The sequence below is a fragment of the Mesoplodon bidens genome (assembly GCF_964165515.1).
Source record: "Mesoplodon bidens genome assembly, chromosome: 1".
In the NCBI taxonomy this organism is placed as follows: Eukaryota; Metazoa; Chordata; class Mammalia; order Artiodactyla; family Ziphiidae; genus Mesoplodon; species Mesoplodon bidens.
In genome coordinates, this window is record NC_138176.1 from 35550570 (window position 1) to 35567630 (window position 17061).

At 36.1% G+C, this 17061-nt stretch overlaps 1 protein-coding gene across 1 annotated transcript in view; it reads right to left on the reverse strand.

Annotated features, from left to right (window-relative positions):
- Positions 1-7622: 7622 nt before the first annotated feature.
- The window catches only part of KIF11 (kinesin family member 11), a 61672-nt gene continuing 52233 nt past the window's right edge, over positions 7623-17061 (reverse strand). Inside the window, exons 18-22 of the mRNA XM_081243090.1 lie at positions 16166-16445; positions 13470-13692; positions 12093-12244; positions 11083-11199; positions 7623-9086 (exon numbers count right to left, since the gene is read on the reverse strand). Of these exons, the coding sequence (XP_081099216.1) occupies positions 8955-9086; positions 11083-11199; positions 12093-12244; positions 13470-13692; positions 16166-16445 (904 nt within the window). The 3' untranslated portion in view covers positions 7623-8954. The remainder of the gene's footprint in view (positions 9087-11082; positions 11200-12092; positions 12245-13469; positions 13693-16165; positions 16446-17061) is intronic.

The following is a 17061-nucleotide window of genomic DNA, read 5'->3' on the forward strand; positions in this document are numbered from 1 at the left end:
AAATATATGATATTGCTTATATGTGGAATCTAAAAAAAAATAAAAATAAAAATGAACTTATATACAAAACAGAAACAGACCCACAGACATAGAAAACAAACTTATGGTTACCAAAGGGGAAAGTGGGGAGGAATAAATTAGGAGTTTGGGATTAACATATACACACTACTATATATAAAATAGATAACGAACAAGGACCTACTGTATAACTCAGGGAACTATACTCAATATTTGGTAATAAGCTGAAAGGAAAATGAATCCGAAAAATATATATGTTTGTATAACTGAATCACTTTGCTGTACACTTGAAACTAACACAACATTGTAAGTCAACTATACTTCAATTTTTTAAAAAAAGAAACCATAAAAAAAGATAAGAAATAAAAAAATTAATTTTTACTGCTAAAAAAACAAAAAGGAACAAAGAACAGAGGGAACAAATAGAAAACTAGCAAGATTATATATTTAAACCCAATAATCACATTAAATATAAGTAGTCCAAATAAATGAAAACATTGTCAGACTGTATAAAGAGCAATTATTATCTATAAAAAGCTCACTTCAAATAGAAAAGATAGACAATTAAAAGAAAAAGAATGGAAAAAGATATATAGGCATACCTCATTTTATTACACTTCACAGATATTGCATTTTTTCCAAATTGAAAGTTCATGGTAAACCCCACATCGAGCAAATCTATTCGCATCCTTTTTCCAACAGCATTTGCTCACTTCATGTCTCTGTCACATTTCGGTAATTCTCTCAGTATTTTAAGCTTTTTCATTATTATTGTTGTATTTGTTATGGTGATCTGTGATCAGTGATCTTTGAAGTTGCTATTGTAATTGTTTTGGAGTGCCACAAAACATGCCCATGTAAGATGGCAAAATTAATTGATAAATGTTGCGTGTGTTGACTGCTCCACCCACCAGCCATTCCCCCATCTCTCTCCCTCTCCTTGGGCTCCCCTGTTCCCTGAGACACAACAATATTGAAATTGTTAGACTGACTAATAATCCTACAATGACCTCTAAGTGTTCAAGTGAATAAAAGAGTTGCACATCTCTCACTTTAAATCAAAAGCTAGAAATGATTAAGCCTAGTGAGGAAGGCATGTCGAAAGCTGAGAGAGGCCAAAAGCTAGGCCTCTTGCACCAAACGGCCAAATAGCCAAGTTGTGGATGCAAAGTAAAAGTTCTTGAAGGAAATTGAAAGTGCTACTCCAGTGAACACACAAATGATAAGAAAGAGAAACAGCCTTATTGCTGATATGGAGAAAGTTTTAGTGATCTGGATAGAAGATCAAACCAGCCACAACAGTCACTTCAGCCAAACTTAATTCAGAGCAAGGGCCTAATTCTTTTCAATTCTATGAAGGCTGAGAGAGGTGAGGAAGCTGCAGACAAAAAGCTTGAAGCTAGCAGAGTTTGGTTCATGAGGTTTAAGAAAAGAAGCTGTCTCTACAACATAAACATGCAAGGTGAAACAGCAAGTGCTGATGCAGAAGCTGCTGCAAGTTACCCAGAAGATCGAGCTAAGATAATGAATGAAGGTGGCAACACTAAACAGATGCAATGTAGATGAAACAGCCTTCTGTTGGAAGAAGATGCCAGCTAGAACTTTCATAGCTAGAGAGGAGAAGTCAATGCTTGGCTTCAAAGCTTCAAAAGACGGGCTGATTCTCTTGTTTAGGGCTAATGCAGCTGGTGAAGACATGAAGCCAATGCTCATTTACTATTCCAAAATCCCTAGGGCTTTTAAGAATTATGCTAAATCTATTCTGCCTGTGCTCTACAAATGAAACAACAAAGGCTGGATGACAGCGTGTCATTTTACAACATGATTTACTAAATATTTTAAGCCTACTGTTTGAGAGGTTTGAGAAAATTGACTTCAATTTTGAAAGAAGTACTTCTGTGGGTAAAATGCTATCAAACAGCATTGCATGCTACAGAGAACTAGTTCCTGAAAGAGTCAATAGATGTGGCAAACTTCACTGTTGTCTTATTTTAAGAAATTGCGACAGCCACCGCAGCCTTCAGCAAAGACCACCCTGAACAGTCAGCATCCACCAACATCGAGGTGATACCCTCCACCAGCAAAATGATTATGACTCTCTGAAGGCCCAGATAATGATTAGCATTTTTTAGCAATAAAGTATTTTAAAATTAAGGTTGTACATTATTATTATTATTATATTTATTTATTTTTGGCTGCATTGAGTCTTCGTTGCTGCACGCAGGCTATCTCTAGTTGCGGCGAGCAGGGGCTGCTCTTCACTGCGGTGCGGGACCTTCTCATTTGCGGTGGCTTCTCTTGTTGCGAAGCATGAGCTCTAGGCGCATGGGCTTCAGTAGTTGCAGGACACGGGCTCAGTAGTTGCAGAATGCAGGCTCTAGGACATGTGGGCTTCAGTAGTTGTGGCACACGGGCTTAGCTGCTCCACGGCATGTGGGATCTTCCTGGATCAGGGATCGAACCCATGTCCCCTGCACTGGCAGGCGGATTCTTAACCACTGCGCCACCAGGGAAATCCCTTTTTTTTTAGACATATGCTATTACACATTTAACTCACTACAGTCTATAGTGTAAACATAACTTTTATATGCACTGGGAAACCAAAATATTTGTGTGACTTGCTTTATTATATTCACTTTGTTGTGGTGGCCTGGAACTGATTCCTCAGGCTTTCCAAGGTATGCCTGTATCATGCAAACACTAAGAAAGAGAAAGCTGGAGTTGTAAATCAACTATACCTCAATTTTAAAATTAATTTTTAAAAAAGGAAATTAAGAAAAGAGAAAGCTGTGGTATCTACGTTAATATAACAGTTAACATTAGAATAAGGAATGCCACAACGGATAAAAAAGGGACAATACTGATAAAGGGGTCGATTCATCAAGAAGTATAACAATTCTAAGGATGTACGTCACAACACAGGTGCTAGAAATGGAAAGAACTGAAAGGAGAAATTTAAAAATTCACAGTTGTAGTTAAAGACTTCAATTTTTTTTTTTTCTTTTGCCACACTGCACGTCTTGTGGGATCTTAGTTCCCCAACCAGGGATCAAACGCAGGCCCTCGGCAATGGAAGTATGGAGTCTTAACCAGTGGACTGCCATGGAATTCTCAAGACTTCAACATTTTAATTAATAGAACAACTACACAGAAAAATCAGTAAGGTTACAGAAGACCTGACCACCTTATCAATGAACTTGGTCTGACATTTACAGAAAAGTCCATCCAATGATAAAATAGATTCAAGTTTAACATTTTACTTAGACTTTACTTATCAAAGTCTAATATTAATTAGAACCTTTACTACCTCCCAGATAATCAAAGAATCTTTGAATCCTTTAGCTCCTCTTAACCTTCTTCCATCTTTTTTTTTTTTTTAATATTTATTTATTTATTTTGGCTGCTCTGGGTCTTAGTTCAGGCACACAGGATCTTCGTTGTGGCATACAGATTTCTTAGTGGTGGCATGCAGGCTTCTTAGTTGAGGCATGTGAACTCTTAGTTGCAGCATGCAGGATATAGTTCCCCAGCCAGGGATCAAACCCCAGCCCCCTGCATTGGGAGTATGGAGTCTTACCCACTGGACCACTAGGGAAATCCCATCCTTCTTCCATGTTATGTGCTATTCTTGAGGGTTTTAACTCCATATATATTTTAGACCCTATAAAACATTGTTATTGTTTTATAGTGATTATTTACCTTTCTGATGCATTTATATTTTCCGTTGTTCTTTATTCTTTCCTGCATCTCTGAGATGCCATTTGGTATCATTTTCTTTTCGCTTAAAGAACACTCTTTAGTGTTTCCTTTAGTGCCAGTTTGGTGATGACAAAAATCAATTTTCATTTCTTAGACACATAAGATGATTTTAATGAACCATCATTCCTGAAAAATATTTTCATTAGGTATAGAGTTCTGTGATGGCAATCAGTTATTTTGTTTCAGCAGTTTAATTATCTCTATTGTTTTTACTTTCTTATTTCATTTAACCTTTTAGCAGTTTGCCTATGGTGTACCTAGGTGTGATTTTGCATTTATCCTGCTCAGGAATTATAGGGCTTCAGTCCCATTCTATCTTTTTCCTTATGAGGCACTAATTATATGGATGTTAGATCTCTTCACCAGATCCTGTTTCTTTCATATTTCTCATCCTTTTGTCTTGCTATGCTTCAGTGTAACAATTTTCATCTAACCTATCATCCACTTTTTGAAACTCTTTTTAACTATCTATTCAGCAACTAAACCCATCCCCTGTATTCATAATTTATTGTATATTTCAGTTCTAGAATTTCCATCTGATTCTTTTTTTTTAATTTTAAAAGATCCTGTTTGGGAATTCCACATTTTGTTTGGGAATTACATAAAATTAAACATTTAAAGAATTTCGGTAATTCCCTGGCAGTCCAGTGGTTAAGACTCGGCGCTTTCACTGCCGTAGCCTGGGTTCAATCCCTGGTCGGGGAACTAAGATCCTGCAAGCTGCATGGTGTGGTCAAAAATAAATAAATAAAAGATTTTGTTTGGCAACTCAATTAGCTGTAAATTCTATAATTTGTTTCTGTTGTCTTTTCTGTGGGTTTTTGGTCTGTCTCTTGTTATACTAGGTTATTTTTTAAAATTAATTAATTAATTAATTAATGGCTGCATTTGGTCTTCATTGCTGCGCGCATTTTCTCTAGTTGCAGTGAGTGGGAGCTACTCTTCGTTGCAGTGCGTGGGCTTCTCATTGTGGTGGCTTCTCTTGTTGCAGAGCACGGGCTTTAGGCACTTGGGCTTCAGTAGTTGTGGCACGCAGGCTTAGTTGCTCCGCAGCATGTGGAATCTTCCCAGAGCAGGGATCGAACGCGTGTCCCCTGCATTGGCAGAATTCTTAACCACTGTGCCACCAGGGAAGTCCCTAAAATAAATCATTTTAAAGTACATAATTCTGTGGCACTTGGTATATTCACAACGTTGTACAACCACCACATCTATCTAGTGCCAAAACATTTCCAACATCCCAAAAGAGAACTCGATATTCATTAAGCAGTAATGCCCTTTCCCTCAACTCAAAATAGCCTTGGCAACCACCAATTTGTTTCTATGAATTTACCTATTCTGGATATTTCATACAAATGTAAACATACAATATATGAATTTATACATCTGATTTTTTTCACATAGCATTATATTTTCAAGATTTATCCACACAGTAGCATGTATCAGTGCTTCATTCTTTTTTATGGCTGAGTAATAATCCATTATATGTATATAACACATATTTATCCATTCATATGTTGATGGACACTTGGATTGTTTATACCATTTAGCTCATAGTGCTAACATGAACATTTGTGTACAAATTTGTGTGGATAAATTTTTTCTTTTCTCTTGGGTAGATACCTAGGAGTAGAGTTGCTGGGTGAAATGGTAATTGTACATTTAACTTGTTTATGAACCACCAAACTTTTTAAACAGTGGCTGAACCACTTTACATTCCCACAAGCAATATATGAGGGTTCCCATTGAACATCTTCACCATGACTTGTTATTTTCTGTTTTTACTATAGCTATCCTTGTGGATGTAAAGTGATATCTCATTGTGGTTTTGATTTGCATTTTCCTGAAAACTACACTCTTGCTGCTTTCAAGATTCTGTCTTCAGTTTTAACAGTTTGATTGTCTTGTGATCTCTGAGTTTATCCTGTTTGGATTTATTGAGCATCTTGGATGTGTAGATTTGAGTGTTTTAACAAATCTGAGAAGTTTTCAGCCATTATTTCTTCAAGTATTGTCTGCCTCTTTCTTTCTCTCCTATTCTTTTGGTACTCTCTTTTTGTAAATACTGGTGTGCTTCATTGTGCTCCACATGTCTCTTAAGTTCTACTTTTTCCTTCATTCTTTTCCCTTTTTGCTTCTTCAATTGGACAATTTCAATTGACCTAGCTTCAAGTTCACTGGCTTTCTATTGCCTGATCATATCTACTATTGGAAGCCTCTAGTGATTTTTTTCATTTCAGTTATCTTACTTTCCAGCTCTAAATTTGTATGGTTCCTTTTTATGGTTTCTTCATGGATATCCTCTATTCGTTGAGACATTTTCCTAATGGATTCCTTTAGCTCTTTGAGCATATATGAGACAGTTGATTTAAAGTCCAAAATTTGTGCTCCCTCAGGGATGGTTTATGTTCATTTCTTCTGTGAATGAGCCATACTTTCTTTGCATAATTCCTAGTTTTTGTTGAAAACTGAACATCTGAATATTATAATAGAGTAACTTTGGAAATCAGATTCTTCATGCTTCCGGGTTTGTTTTTCTTCCTTGCTGTGGGCTGTAGCAATTTATTTAGTGACTTTTCTAGACTATTTTTTGGTAAAGTCTCAATTCTTTGACTTACGTAGTCTCTAAAGACTATTTTTTTGCTTGTGTTCAGCTAGTGTGTTGACAGATTTCCTTGAATGCTAGTAGCCAAAAAATAAATACATAAAACAAGAATTAAAAGAATAAAAAGGAAAAAAAAAATCCTCCCAGTCTTTGTAGGTTGGCTGTGTTGGAGCACTCCTTTAAGTGCTTAGCTAGGTCATTTTAAATCTGCTTAGCCTTCACTTCCTGCTTGTGCTGAGCCTAGAGTTCAGCCAGCAGTGAACACTTAGGTCTTCTCAGGTCTTTTCTAAGCATGCAACTTGGCCTAACTGATGACTTTCTCAGTTCCCTAGTATACACTGTTGTTTTCGAGTAGCCTAATTTCCCTAGGAAATTCTCTCCCATTTTTTCCTCTCAGGCTTTAGGCACTCCTTTATTTACCTCCACTGTAATCCTTTGCCAAAGGTGGCAGCAGGTTGTTCATCTGCCTTACAGTATTTTTGAGAAATACCTGCCATTTTTCCACCCTGAGTTCTGAGTTAGATGAAACAAAGGAAAGTGCCTTGCTTCAGTCCTTCAGGTTGGCTTAGACAGGTTTCAACAAACAACTTTCTGAGATTAAGATCTCCTCTGCTCCTTCAAGACCAGGGAACAGGGTCTCACTCTGAGAACGATGGGCTTCTGCATGTCTTCAAGACCACCACAGAGCTGGGAAGGGGAATGGAACAAGGGCAAGTAAAACACCAAAAAGCTTTCCTAGTTTTTAAGTTATTTTGTTCTTGATTCAACATTTGCTTCCAAGTTCTGACAAAATTGTTTCTGAATGTTTTTGCCTCTGAGGAGGAACGGGTCCTTGAAGCTACCTACTCTGTTTTTGCTGAGGGTTATTTTTTGAGTCCTTGACATTGTATATTAAAATTTACAGAGCTAATTTAAGGCTCTGGATGTTAAAATTCTCCAGATTTATTTTTGCTTCTGTCAGGCGGTTCAACCAGTTGCATTAGCATTCCTAGATAACTTTAAAACTTAGGGAATGAGATGACTTAAAGCTGGACTTCAGGCCCTGTGAGGCCCAATCTGTTTCTCATTAATCTTACACTAAATCATAGCCCCTTTGAGTGCAACTGAAAGCCGGGATGTTTACCAAGGCCCTTCTTCCTTGCTGGTACTTCTGTAGAAGTTTATTTTAGGAATTTTAATACAACTGGCTTAACTCTGTAAACATACCCATTGCCAAATAAGAAGTAATGAGCCAAATAAGTTAATGTAGAAACCACATTTATTAATCATGGATTTACTGAGGGTAGCTTATTTTTTTAGATATTATCCATAGCTTATGTTGACATCTGATTTTGCAGAGAAATTATATGATCATTTTTATTAAGATAATTAGTACTCTGCAAGGCAAACTTATTTCCTTGAAGTAGCACATTTTCTAATTCTCCAACAGGGCTTGGTTTTACTTAGCTATCAGAATCAAATCTGAATTTATACATTTAAACTTGATGTGTGCACAAAATTTATTCTTCACATATATTCCTTCTAAGTGCTCTCTGGTTCTTCATGCTGAAACATCCCAACTTCCAGAAATTTGGCTGCCAGATCAAAATTGTCAGGGCCCTTCTAATAAGGGTTAAGATTTCAATAGCGAAAAATATATACACACATATTTTATTATATACAAAGAACAACAAAAAGTTTCACCAGGTAAACAAAAGAATATAAATGATAGTCATAATTAATAGCTTCAAAAAGCGCTTAAACACTTTGACCTTTTGCACAAGATACAGGCTTCAAAATAGGGTCACATAGCCGTTAATCAGAACTCCAGGTAGTTCTCTCATAATAGCAATCTATATTCTGGAGAAGATGGCTTTTTATGAACTCTGTGGGGACTAATGTGTTAGGCCTCATAAAGGAATGAAATGCTTTCATATCTAGGAGGAAACAAATTAAAATATTGAAGGAAGGGATACTTCTAGGGTTGTGTTTATTGTTGACAGCAATTTTAGAGATAACCACAGAAAAGTGTAAAAGATATCTAGGTAAAATTCTGGCTATCTCATAATAATAATGGATACCATTTTGTAGCTCTACAAATGGTTTGGTGACCAAAAAAAGGGAGAAAGTTTGCTGAGAAGGCAGAATGAAACAGTCTAGGGAAGGAGGTAAGCAAATATAAACATAATTCAATCATACCAAGAAAAGAAAGGATAAGGTCCTTCCTAAAACCATGCGCTGGTGATATTTACCTATATAAGTTCAAGCCTAAAAGAACACTGCAGCTTCTATATATCTGCTATTTAGTAATATACTAGAAAAATATTTTTCATTTGTTATGAAAGAGCTATTTTATATCAAAAGCTAGAAATACATATTTACTCAATGCAAATCCCAAATGAAACCCAACTTAATATACAGTAAACTATAGCAATGACAGAAAAAATGGGTAGATAATGAATTCAACTAAATTTACAGTACTGCCTTGATATTTTCTACTCGTTTTTAATCTATACACAAGGCTCAACTTCTGGGGTTACAGGTTTTATTTTTCATTTTTCTTAGAAAGTAAAATTACCTGTCCTCAAGTTAACTAAAAATTGTTCTGGGCTCGTAGAGGTAATCTGCTCTTCATAACAGATTGCTCTGTAGTTTCTTCTACTTTAGACCTCTCCAGCGGATTAATGCCTCTGTTTTCTTTATCTTTTCCGTGTGATTTTTTATGCTGTGGATTTAAGGGGGAAAATTAAGTCAATATAAAGTAACATCTGATACATATTAATCATATTCTATTTTCAAAGTTCTCTGGTTTATAGGCAAGAAATTAGGTGTGGAAAACTTTAGAAAACACTCAGCACAAATTTGAGCCAACAATTTGGCAAGTAGAAATGAATGCCTTCTTCATTTTATCACCAAGAGGGGGTGAAAGAAGTATTAATTTTCTGTATGATTTTCCAAGGAATAATTACATATTTTACTGTAGGGCAATGGTTCTCAGTAGGGAGATTTTGCACCCCAGGGGACATTTGGTACTGTCTGGAGACATTTTTGGTTGTTAAAACTAGGGGATTGCTACTGGCTTCTAGTGGACAAAAGCCAGGGAAGCTGCTAAACATAATACATAGGACAGGTCACCACAACAAAGAATTATCCAGCTCAAAATGTCAATAGTGTGGCTGCTAGAAATCTTGCTCTAGGGAAACAAAGATTTGTTATTGTACAAAATTGGCAATTCTGGGAATTCTCTGGTGGTCCAGTGGTTAGGAGTCCATGCTTTCACTGTTGAGGGCCTGGGTTCAATCCCTGGTCAGGGAACTAAGATCCTACAAGAGGTGCAGTGCAAGTGAAAAAAAAAAAAAAGGCAATTCTATTTTGAGCACAGAATCTGATATACAGGCTACCTCAAGGCACTTTTTATTTAAGTTGTATCTTATCTTTTAAAAAACTTATTTCATATTTCTCATTTGGAAATATTTCATTGGAATCCTTGTACTTGCCTGACGACTTTCATTGTAGACCCACTCATCAATTCTTAGACAAATCATAAACCAACTTTAAAATTTTTAACCCAGAAAATTTCCCCATATCAGACTGCTATCAGAGTAAAAATAATTCCTGGACTTCAGCTAAAGGTCTAAAATCCAATCCCAAGTCTTTTCTGGTACTATAGGAACTTCTTTGCCATAGCTGAACCACTAAGCCTGGTCTTCAAACATCATAAACTTTAATAATGAAAGGATTTCCAAACAGGGATTAAGTAGTCACTAAGGTTCTCTTCTCTTTAACTTTCCCCCTTTTCTTAACTTTATAAGATAGAAGAGAGGGTCGATAAATAGAAAGAAATATATCTAGAGTTTTCTAATAGTAAAGAATGAAGCAAAAGGTAGGAAGACTTTGGAGATAAAACTGCCTTGATGCAGATAGAGAGGAATTTAATAAAATCTGAGCTAGAAGTTTTAACAGCTTAAATCAGGGATGGAGAATCTTTAGATCTTGGTGGAAAGACCTGCAGGTCTATTAAAGACAGGTACAAGCATATACATATCAGAAGCAGTACTTCAACTATAAAATGTAGACATCAATGTCCTATGTAAGTAAGGAAATCCTTACCTCACAGACTGTCTAGGCTCATGACTTCAAATTAGAGGGAAAGATGTAGATAGTTTACAGTGCCATACTCCCAACAGTGATGAAAAGGTGATAGGAGAGGGCATGGGATTTAAACACACAAGATCAAGACAGGAGACTACATGGGGGAATAGTGAATAGGAGAAAAGCCTCAAGTTGGAGAATCAGTCATTTAACAGAGAGGCATTCGGTCTCTCAATCTTTTAAACTTCTTAGCCTTCAAAGTCTGATCATAGACAGAGACAGGCTCCAGGATTTCCATGTCAAAGTTGGAGGGAAGAGAGAAATGACTGTTTTTAGTATCATTCTGAGTATGTAGGAGGCAGAAAAGGGATAAATATAACAGCAGAATATTACCAGCTAAGGATGGGATTAAGTCATATTTTGCCTTTATTTATCCTACCAAAAACCCCTAATCGATTATCATACTTGTGTAAATAATTTAAATCAGAAAAGTTAACAAGCCATCCCAAAGGAATGACTAAAATATTTTTTCTATTCCACCCACCAAGAGTAATGTCTTTATATTGAATAGCAAATGACTGACTTACATCAGATGTGGAAGGGTTATCTGATAGGATATAATCAGGTACCTGGAAAAATGGAACCCCACCACTTGATGAACAATCCAAACTAGTGTCTACAGATGGCTCTTGACTTAGAGGTTCTTCAACAGTATGCACCAGAACCGCCTTTTCTTCATCCAAGTCCTAAAATAAGAAGCTGATGAGTGATTAAGTCCCAGGGCTTAAAAACCTTCACACAGGTAAAGGCAGTTTTCTTCTTTGAAAATAACACAATGTCCATTACATAAAAGTTAAACCTCAACAAAATCAGTAGGAAGTCTACAAAGTAATGAAAATAATTCCTATTATGTTTTCATATAGAGAAGTACCTATAATAAAATGTTAAATATGGTAATCTCAGAAGAAAGAGATTACAGTTTATTTTTTATCTTCTTTGTTACTTTCCAATTTCCCAACTTTTCTATAATTACTATAGTTAAGGGCACAAATTGTGGAGCTAGGTTCTAATTCCAGCTCCATCCTTGTGACTTAGGACAAGGTAATTCTTAGTTTCCTCACCTGTTAAAATGGGGATAGTACTAGCATTCACCTTATAGAGTTATTGAGACAATTAACTGAGTAAATATATATGTAAAGTGTTTAGAACAGTGTCGGGCACATAATCAGCATAACATAAACATTGTCTATTATAATTATCTATAAGTCTAATCATAAAAAATGGCCCAAATAAAAGAAGCAGGCTTAGCAGTCAACTATCCTTAATGAGACAGGGTAGGACTGAAGGGCAAAGAATAAAATTCTTCTCGTGAAGAAGATGACATCAAGAGTTTATGGGAGGGACTTCCCTGGTGGTGCAGTGGATAAGACTCCATGCTCCCAATGCAGGGGGCCAGGGTTCGACCCCTGGTCAGGGAACTAGATCCCACATGCATGCTGCATCTAAGGAGCCCATGAGCCGCAACTGAGGAGGCTGCCTGCCACAGCTAAGACCTGGCACAACCTAAATAAATATATATATATTTTTTAAAGAGTTCATGGGAGAGTTCTAAAATTATGATGCCTAAAATAAATTTTACCTGACTGGTCTCTTCTTTGTTGTTTTCTGAACAGTTTAGCATCATTAACAGCTCAGGCTGTTTCCTTTTCAACTGATCAAGGAGCTGTTCACGTGGCTGAGTTCTCACCAGTGTTGATGGGTATAAATAATTTTTCCTCTGTGGTGTCATACCTTTAGTGGACATAATATAAGTGGTAAAAATTGAAGTGTGGGATATGAGTAAGGTACTTTTTTTAATGCTAGAACTTATACCTCCCAATAAGTCTTTGTCTTCCAAAAATAGAACCACTGCCACATATGAGAATCAGTCTTGCTATCTGTCAGGCATATGTTGCTTAAAATATTTCCTAACTTGACAGCTGATCTTAAATAGACTCAACCATTTTCAAGATTCCACCTACACCAAAACATGAAATTTTCCATCTCTGAGCATGTATAGAAGAGGTATTGTAGGCTCTAAAAGGATTCAGAGTGTTCTGAGGAATGGCAGCATGATCAGTTTGACAGGGATAATCATTTCACTAAATTTGGTGGTAGCTAAATATTAACCAGTTAATTTCTTTATAATAACTCATGCTCTCATAATTTACACAGGCACTTGCCTTTTCACTTAATGTTTATATTCCTAATTTCATTGAAAAGTGGACAATAAATATCAAGAGTCTTGGGGAAAAAATAAATTGACATCCTTTAGTGCCATCCTCTTTTATAATTGCTAAAAAAAAAAAAAAGCTTTAAAGTGTAATTTACACACCACAAAATCCACTCAGTGATTTTTACTAAACTTACAGGGTGTGCAACCCCTACCACAATCTAATGAATAACTCAATTACTCATCCTGTGTGAAACAGTTTGTTACACCTTCTTTCATGAAGGCATCCCTGAATCATTACACCTACACTGATCCTTGCCATCTTTGACCTCCCAAAACGGTAATTCCTAAATGCCAATCTAACAGTCATGACAAAATGAGAGGTACACATAAGAAAATGCACAATGTGGTAAGCTCTGCATTAAACTAGATTTATTTAATTACATTCCTCCACTATTTTTGGTATTAAAATGTCCTTTTATAAACAGTGCTAGATAGATGGTTGGTTTTCTTTTTATTTGCTTTTAAAATGTGCTCTCTTAACCAAAGCCAGTTCCCTGAATGTTTGTAAACTTTTACTGAATTATGATGCCCAAGTGTCTGGGAGTATATGTCATGTGCATCATTTAATGCTTGATCAAAGCTACTTTGGGGTTCTAATTTTTCCACATTTGAGTTGATCAGAGTGAGATGGCAAATTCCTATCAGGCAATGGCAGGACCTAGCTTTTCTGAACATCTAGCACTGTATACAGTTGAATTCAACTTCAAAAAATTTAACAATTCCATTTCCCTTTTAAAGTACCTGTTGGGATATCCAGTTTCAGATCCTGTTGCAGAAAGCAATTAAGCTTAGTCAAACCAATTTTTACGGTTTTATTAAGTTCTTGACTTTGTGTCATTAATTCTTCTTCATCAATAGTTATCTGACCAAGAAGAATGTTATGCTGGTTCTCATTAGCTGCTTTATGTCCAATTAATTTTTCAGTAATCTCTGAACTTGAAGCCTCACAACCTTGTTGTACAACCTGTAAATGATGCAAATAAGACTTCATTATTAAAATCAAAGTTGTCAGTGCTTTATGCAATATTTAACTTCTCCTTACCTTGAAATTTTCCATGATAAAAGTTTTAGAAATTGCAAAAGTAGAAATAATAATAATAACCCCCTTATATTCACTCCCCAGCCTCAACATTTATTACTACATGGGATATATAGATCAAACAAGATTGGCCACTTACTCCTGCTCTCCACCAGGATTATTTTGAAGCAAATCCTACATCATTTCATCCATTTACTTCAGCATACTTCTCTAAGAGTTAAGAGCTTCTTAAGACCACTCTCACTTCTACAAAATTTAACATTGATTTCTTTATATCAAATGTCTAGTCAGTGTTCAAATTTTACCAATTGTCTGTTTTTCAGACTTGTTTTGTTTGAATCAGAATTCATCATTATATTTGGTTGATATGTCTTAATTGACTATATAATTTATCATCCAAACTGAGATATTCTCAGAGTAAAAAGGGCCATTAATAGTAATAACCCCAGTGCAATAGATATAAACAAGGACTATCCCAGGAAAACCGAGGCTTAAGGCCCTCTAGTCTTAACTCTCTCTTGATAAACGTTATCCTTCCTCATACTTTTCTCCTTGAAAAAAATTTTCATTGAAGAAACCAGGTCTTTGTGCTCTACTGAATATCTCAATTTCTGGATTTTGTCGATTGCACCTCTAAGCTGTTATTTTCACATGTTCATCTGTCCTCTGTATTTTCTACAAATTATTTAGATCTAAAGGCTTGATCTAAATAAGGTTTTAACTTTTGGGCAAGAATATTTCATAGGTAGTACTCAAAGCACATAATGCCTGGTCGTGTCTCTCACATTAGGATTAATCAGTGTGGGGAACTCCCTGGTGGTCCAGTGGTTATAGGACTCCACGCTTTCACTACCGAGGCCCTGGGTCGGGGAACTAAAATCCCACAAGCCACGTGGCACAGCCAAAAAAGAAGACTAATCCATGTGTTAGAGTGTGGTCACCCTCTTAATTATAAACATCTCCTTCAGCTTTTGATCAAATGGTGTAAGCAGTCATTAATGTCCACAGGGATTATTTCACTAAGGGTTGCAAAACTGTGATATCCCAATTCTGTCATTTCTTCTGCATTTTATTAGCTGGGATTCTTCTTTGAAACAGTTTTCTTCATCCATTACCCTGCTGAACCAAGATAGAGTTCTTTCAGGAAAGACAGATGGATGCTCAATTGTTTCCCTTTATTTACCACTTCTCAGAATCATTTCTTGCTTCCCTAGCATGATCCAAAGTAGACTAATGAAATTTTTATGAATTCATCAATTTTAACATATTTGACGTATCTTAATCTATTGTAGCAATTACTCTTTTTGATGCTCAAATTGTACCACCTTTAAACAGGGGAGTGTCATCAAGTTGGCTCCTAAGTCTTTTTGACACAGCCCCACTACTCTTTAACAGCTTCCTTACTTTCTGATATGACAAGATCTGTAGGCTCATCTGGTACACTTCCTGCTCCAAACCTGAAACTACCTATTTCTCCACTAGTCATGGTTCCTTTTAGTGAAAATAGCTTATATAGCTTAAAATACTTAAGTTCTTTTTCCTAATTCCTGAGAATATTAGTAAAATCCTTTTATTGCATAGAAGAAAAACCAAGCCACAAAGGGCTCATGCAAATGTTAAGTTCAAGCAAACCCACAAATCTATCAGATATCTTCTGAGTAACCAGAACAATATCCTAAATAATTAAAGCAATAACAGGTTTGAATGTACCCGGAGAAAAGTAAAAAGCATACATAAGTAAAAAGTATTATATATCAAAAGATGGGGTGCTCTTAACTGAAAGAACTAACGAGTCAAAAACCACAGATAGATATAGGACAGATCAGATAAATGTTAAATAATTTGAAGATCTAGGAAACATATGTTAAACAAGATCACATATAAGCATACCAACTGTTACACTTAAAATTTTAAGTCATTAATTATATTTTAAGGGCTTCCCTGGTGGCGCAGTGGTTAAGAATCCGCCTGCCAATGCAGGGGACACGGGTTTGAGCCCTGGGCCAGGAAGATCCCACATGTCGTGGAGCAACTAAGCCCTTGCGCCACAACTACTGAGCCTGCACTCTAGAGCCCGCGAGCCACAACTACTGAAGCCCGCGCTCTGCAACAAGAGACGCCACCACAATGAGAAGCCTGCGCACCGCAACAAAGAGTAGCCCCCACTTGCCGCAACTAGAGAAAGCCTGCACGCAGCATTGAAGACTCAATGCAGCCAAAAAAAAAAAAAAAAACTTATACTTTAAAATATCATGTGTTTTGAAACCAATTCTTAGCCAAGAATATTTAATATTCTGATTATCACTATTCTCCCCAAAGGAGAGAATATAGTGTTATATTCTATTCTATATTCTATTCTATTATATATAGCATTATATTCCAGTTATAAAGTTATTACCTTCAATAAATTCTGAAGTTCCTCTTCCCTTTTATTTAAGCAAGATACCCACTGTTCAGAAAAATAAAGTGTGCTTGTGTTCAGAGCCTCACATCTCTGTTCAGTCTCTTGAGATATTATTTCAAGGTTGCTACTGAGTTTATCACAGTGTTTCTCAGACTCTTCAACCAGTTTTGTACCTTCCTGGTTAAAATGTCTGAGTTCCGCTGACAAGTCATCAAAATCAGCACCAAATTTTTCACTGTGAGAAGTTGTTTTGCTGATTATATCTTTAGATTTCCTATAGGAAAAGAGAATAACACTGTTAACTTGAAAAACTAAGATTCAAAGGATATATAACTTGCCCAAGATCACACAGCTCAAAAATGGCATTCAAACCTAAGCAGTCTAATTCCAGAGCCCAAGCCCTTCATTGTCATTTCACAGCAGACTGACATCACATCTACAACTAAATGACCTTTGAAAATATCTCTTTTCTTATAAAACCTTTTCCAGATATGACACTTTACTTTGTACCTCTTAGAATAGTAACTATATGGTTATTAAAATGAACTCTGCCCATGTGTTTTACTCCTCCTACTAGATTATGTTACTTAAGGACACCTCCTACAGCCTCTAGCCTCTAGTTTAACTAGTCCCTAAACTGTCCATAATCAGTTAGTTATTCTGTTCTTACGCAGTTTTGCCTTGCCTATGATACAAAATAAATCATAAATATTATAAATATTATAAAACAAAGTCAACTATAAAGCTATCTAATAATTAAAAGAAAATTATATTGGGGTGAGACAAACTACATATAGCACACATAGTACAATGTAACATAACCCTGATACAAAACTAATATCAAAATATACATTTAAAATTCACTGATGGGGCTTCCCTGGTGGCAGAGT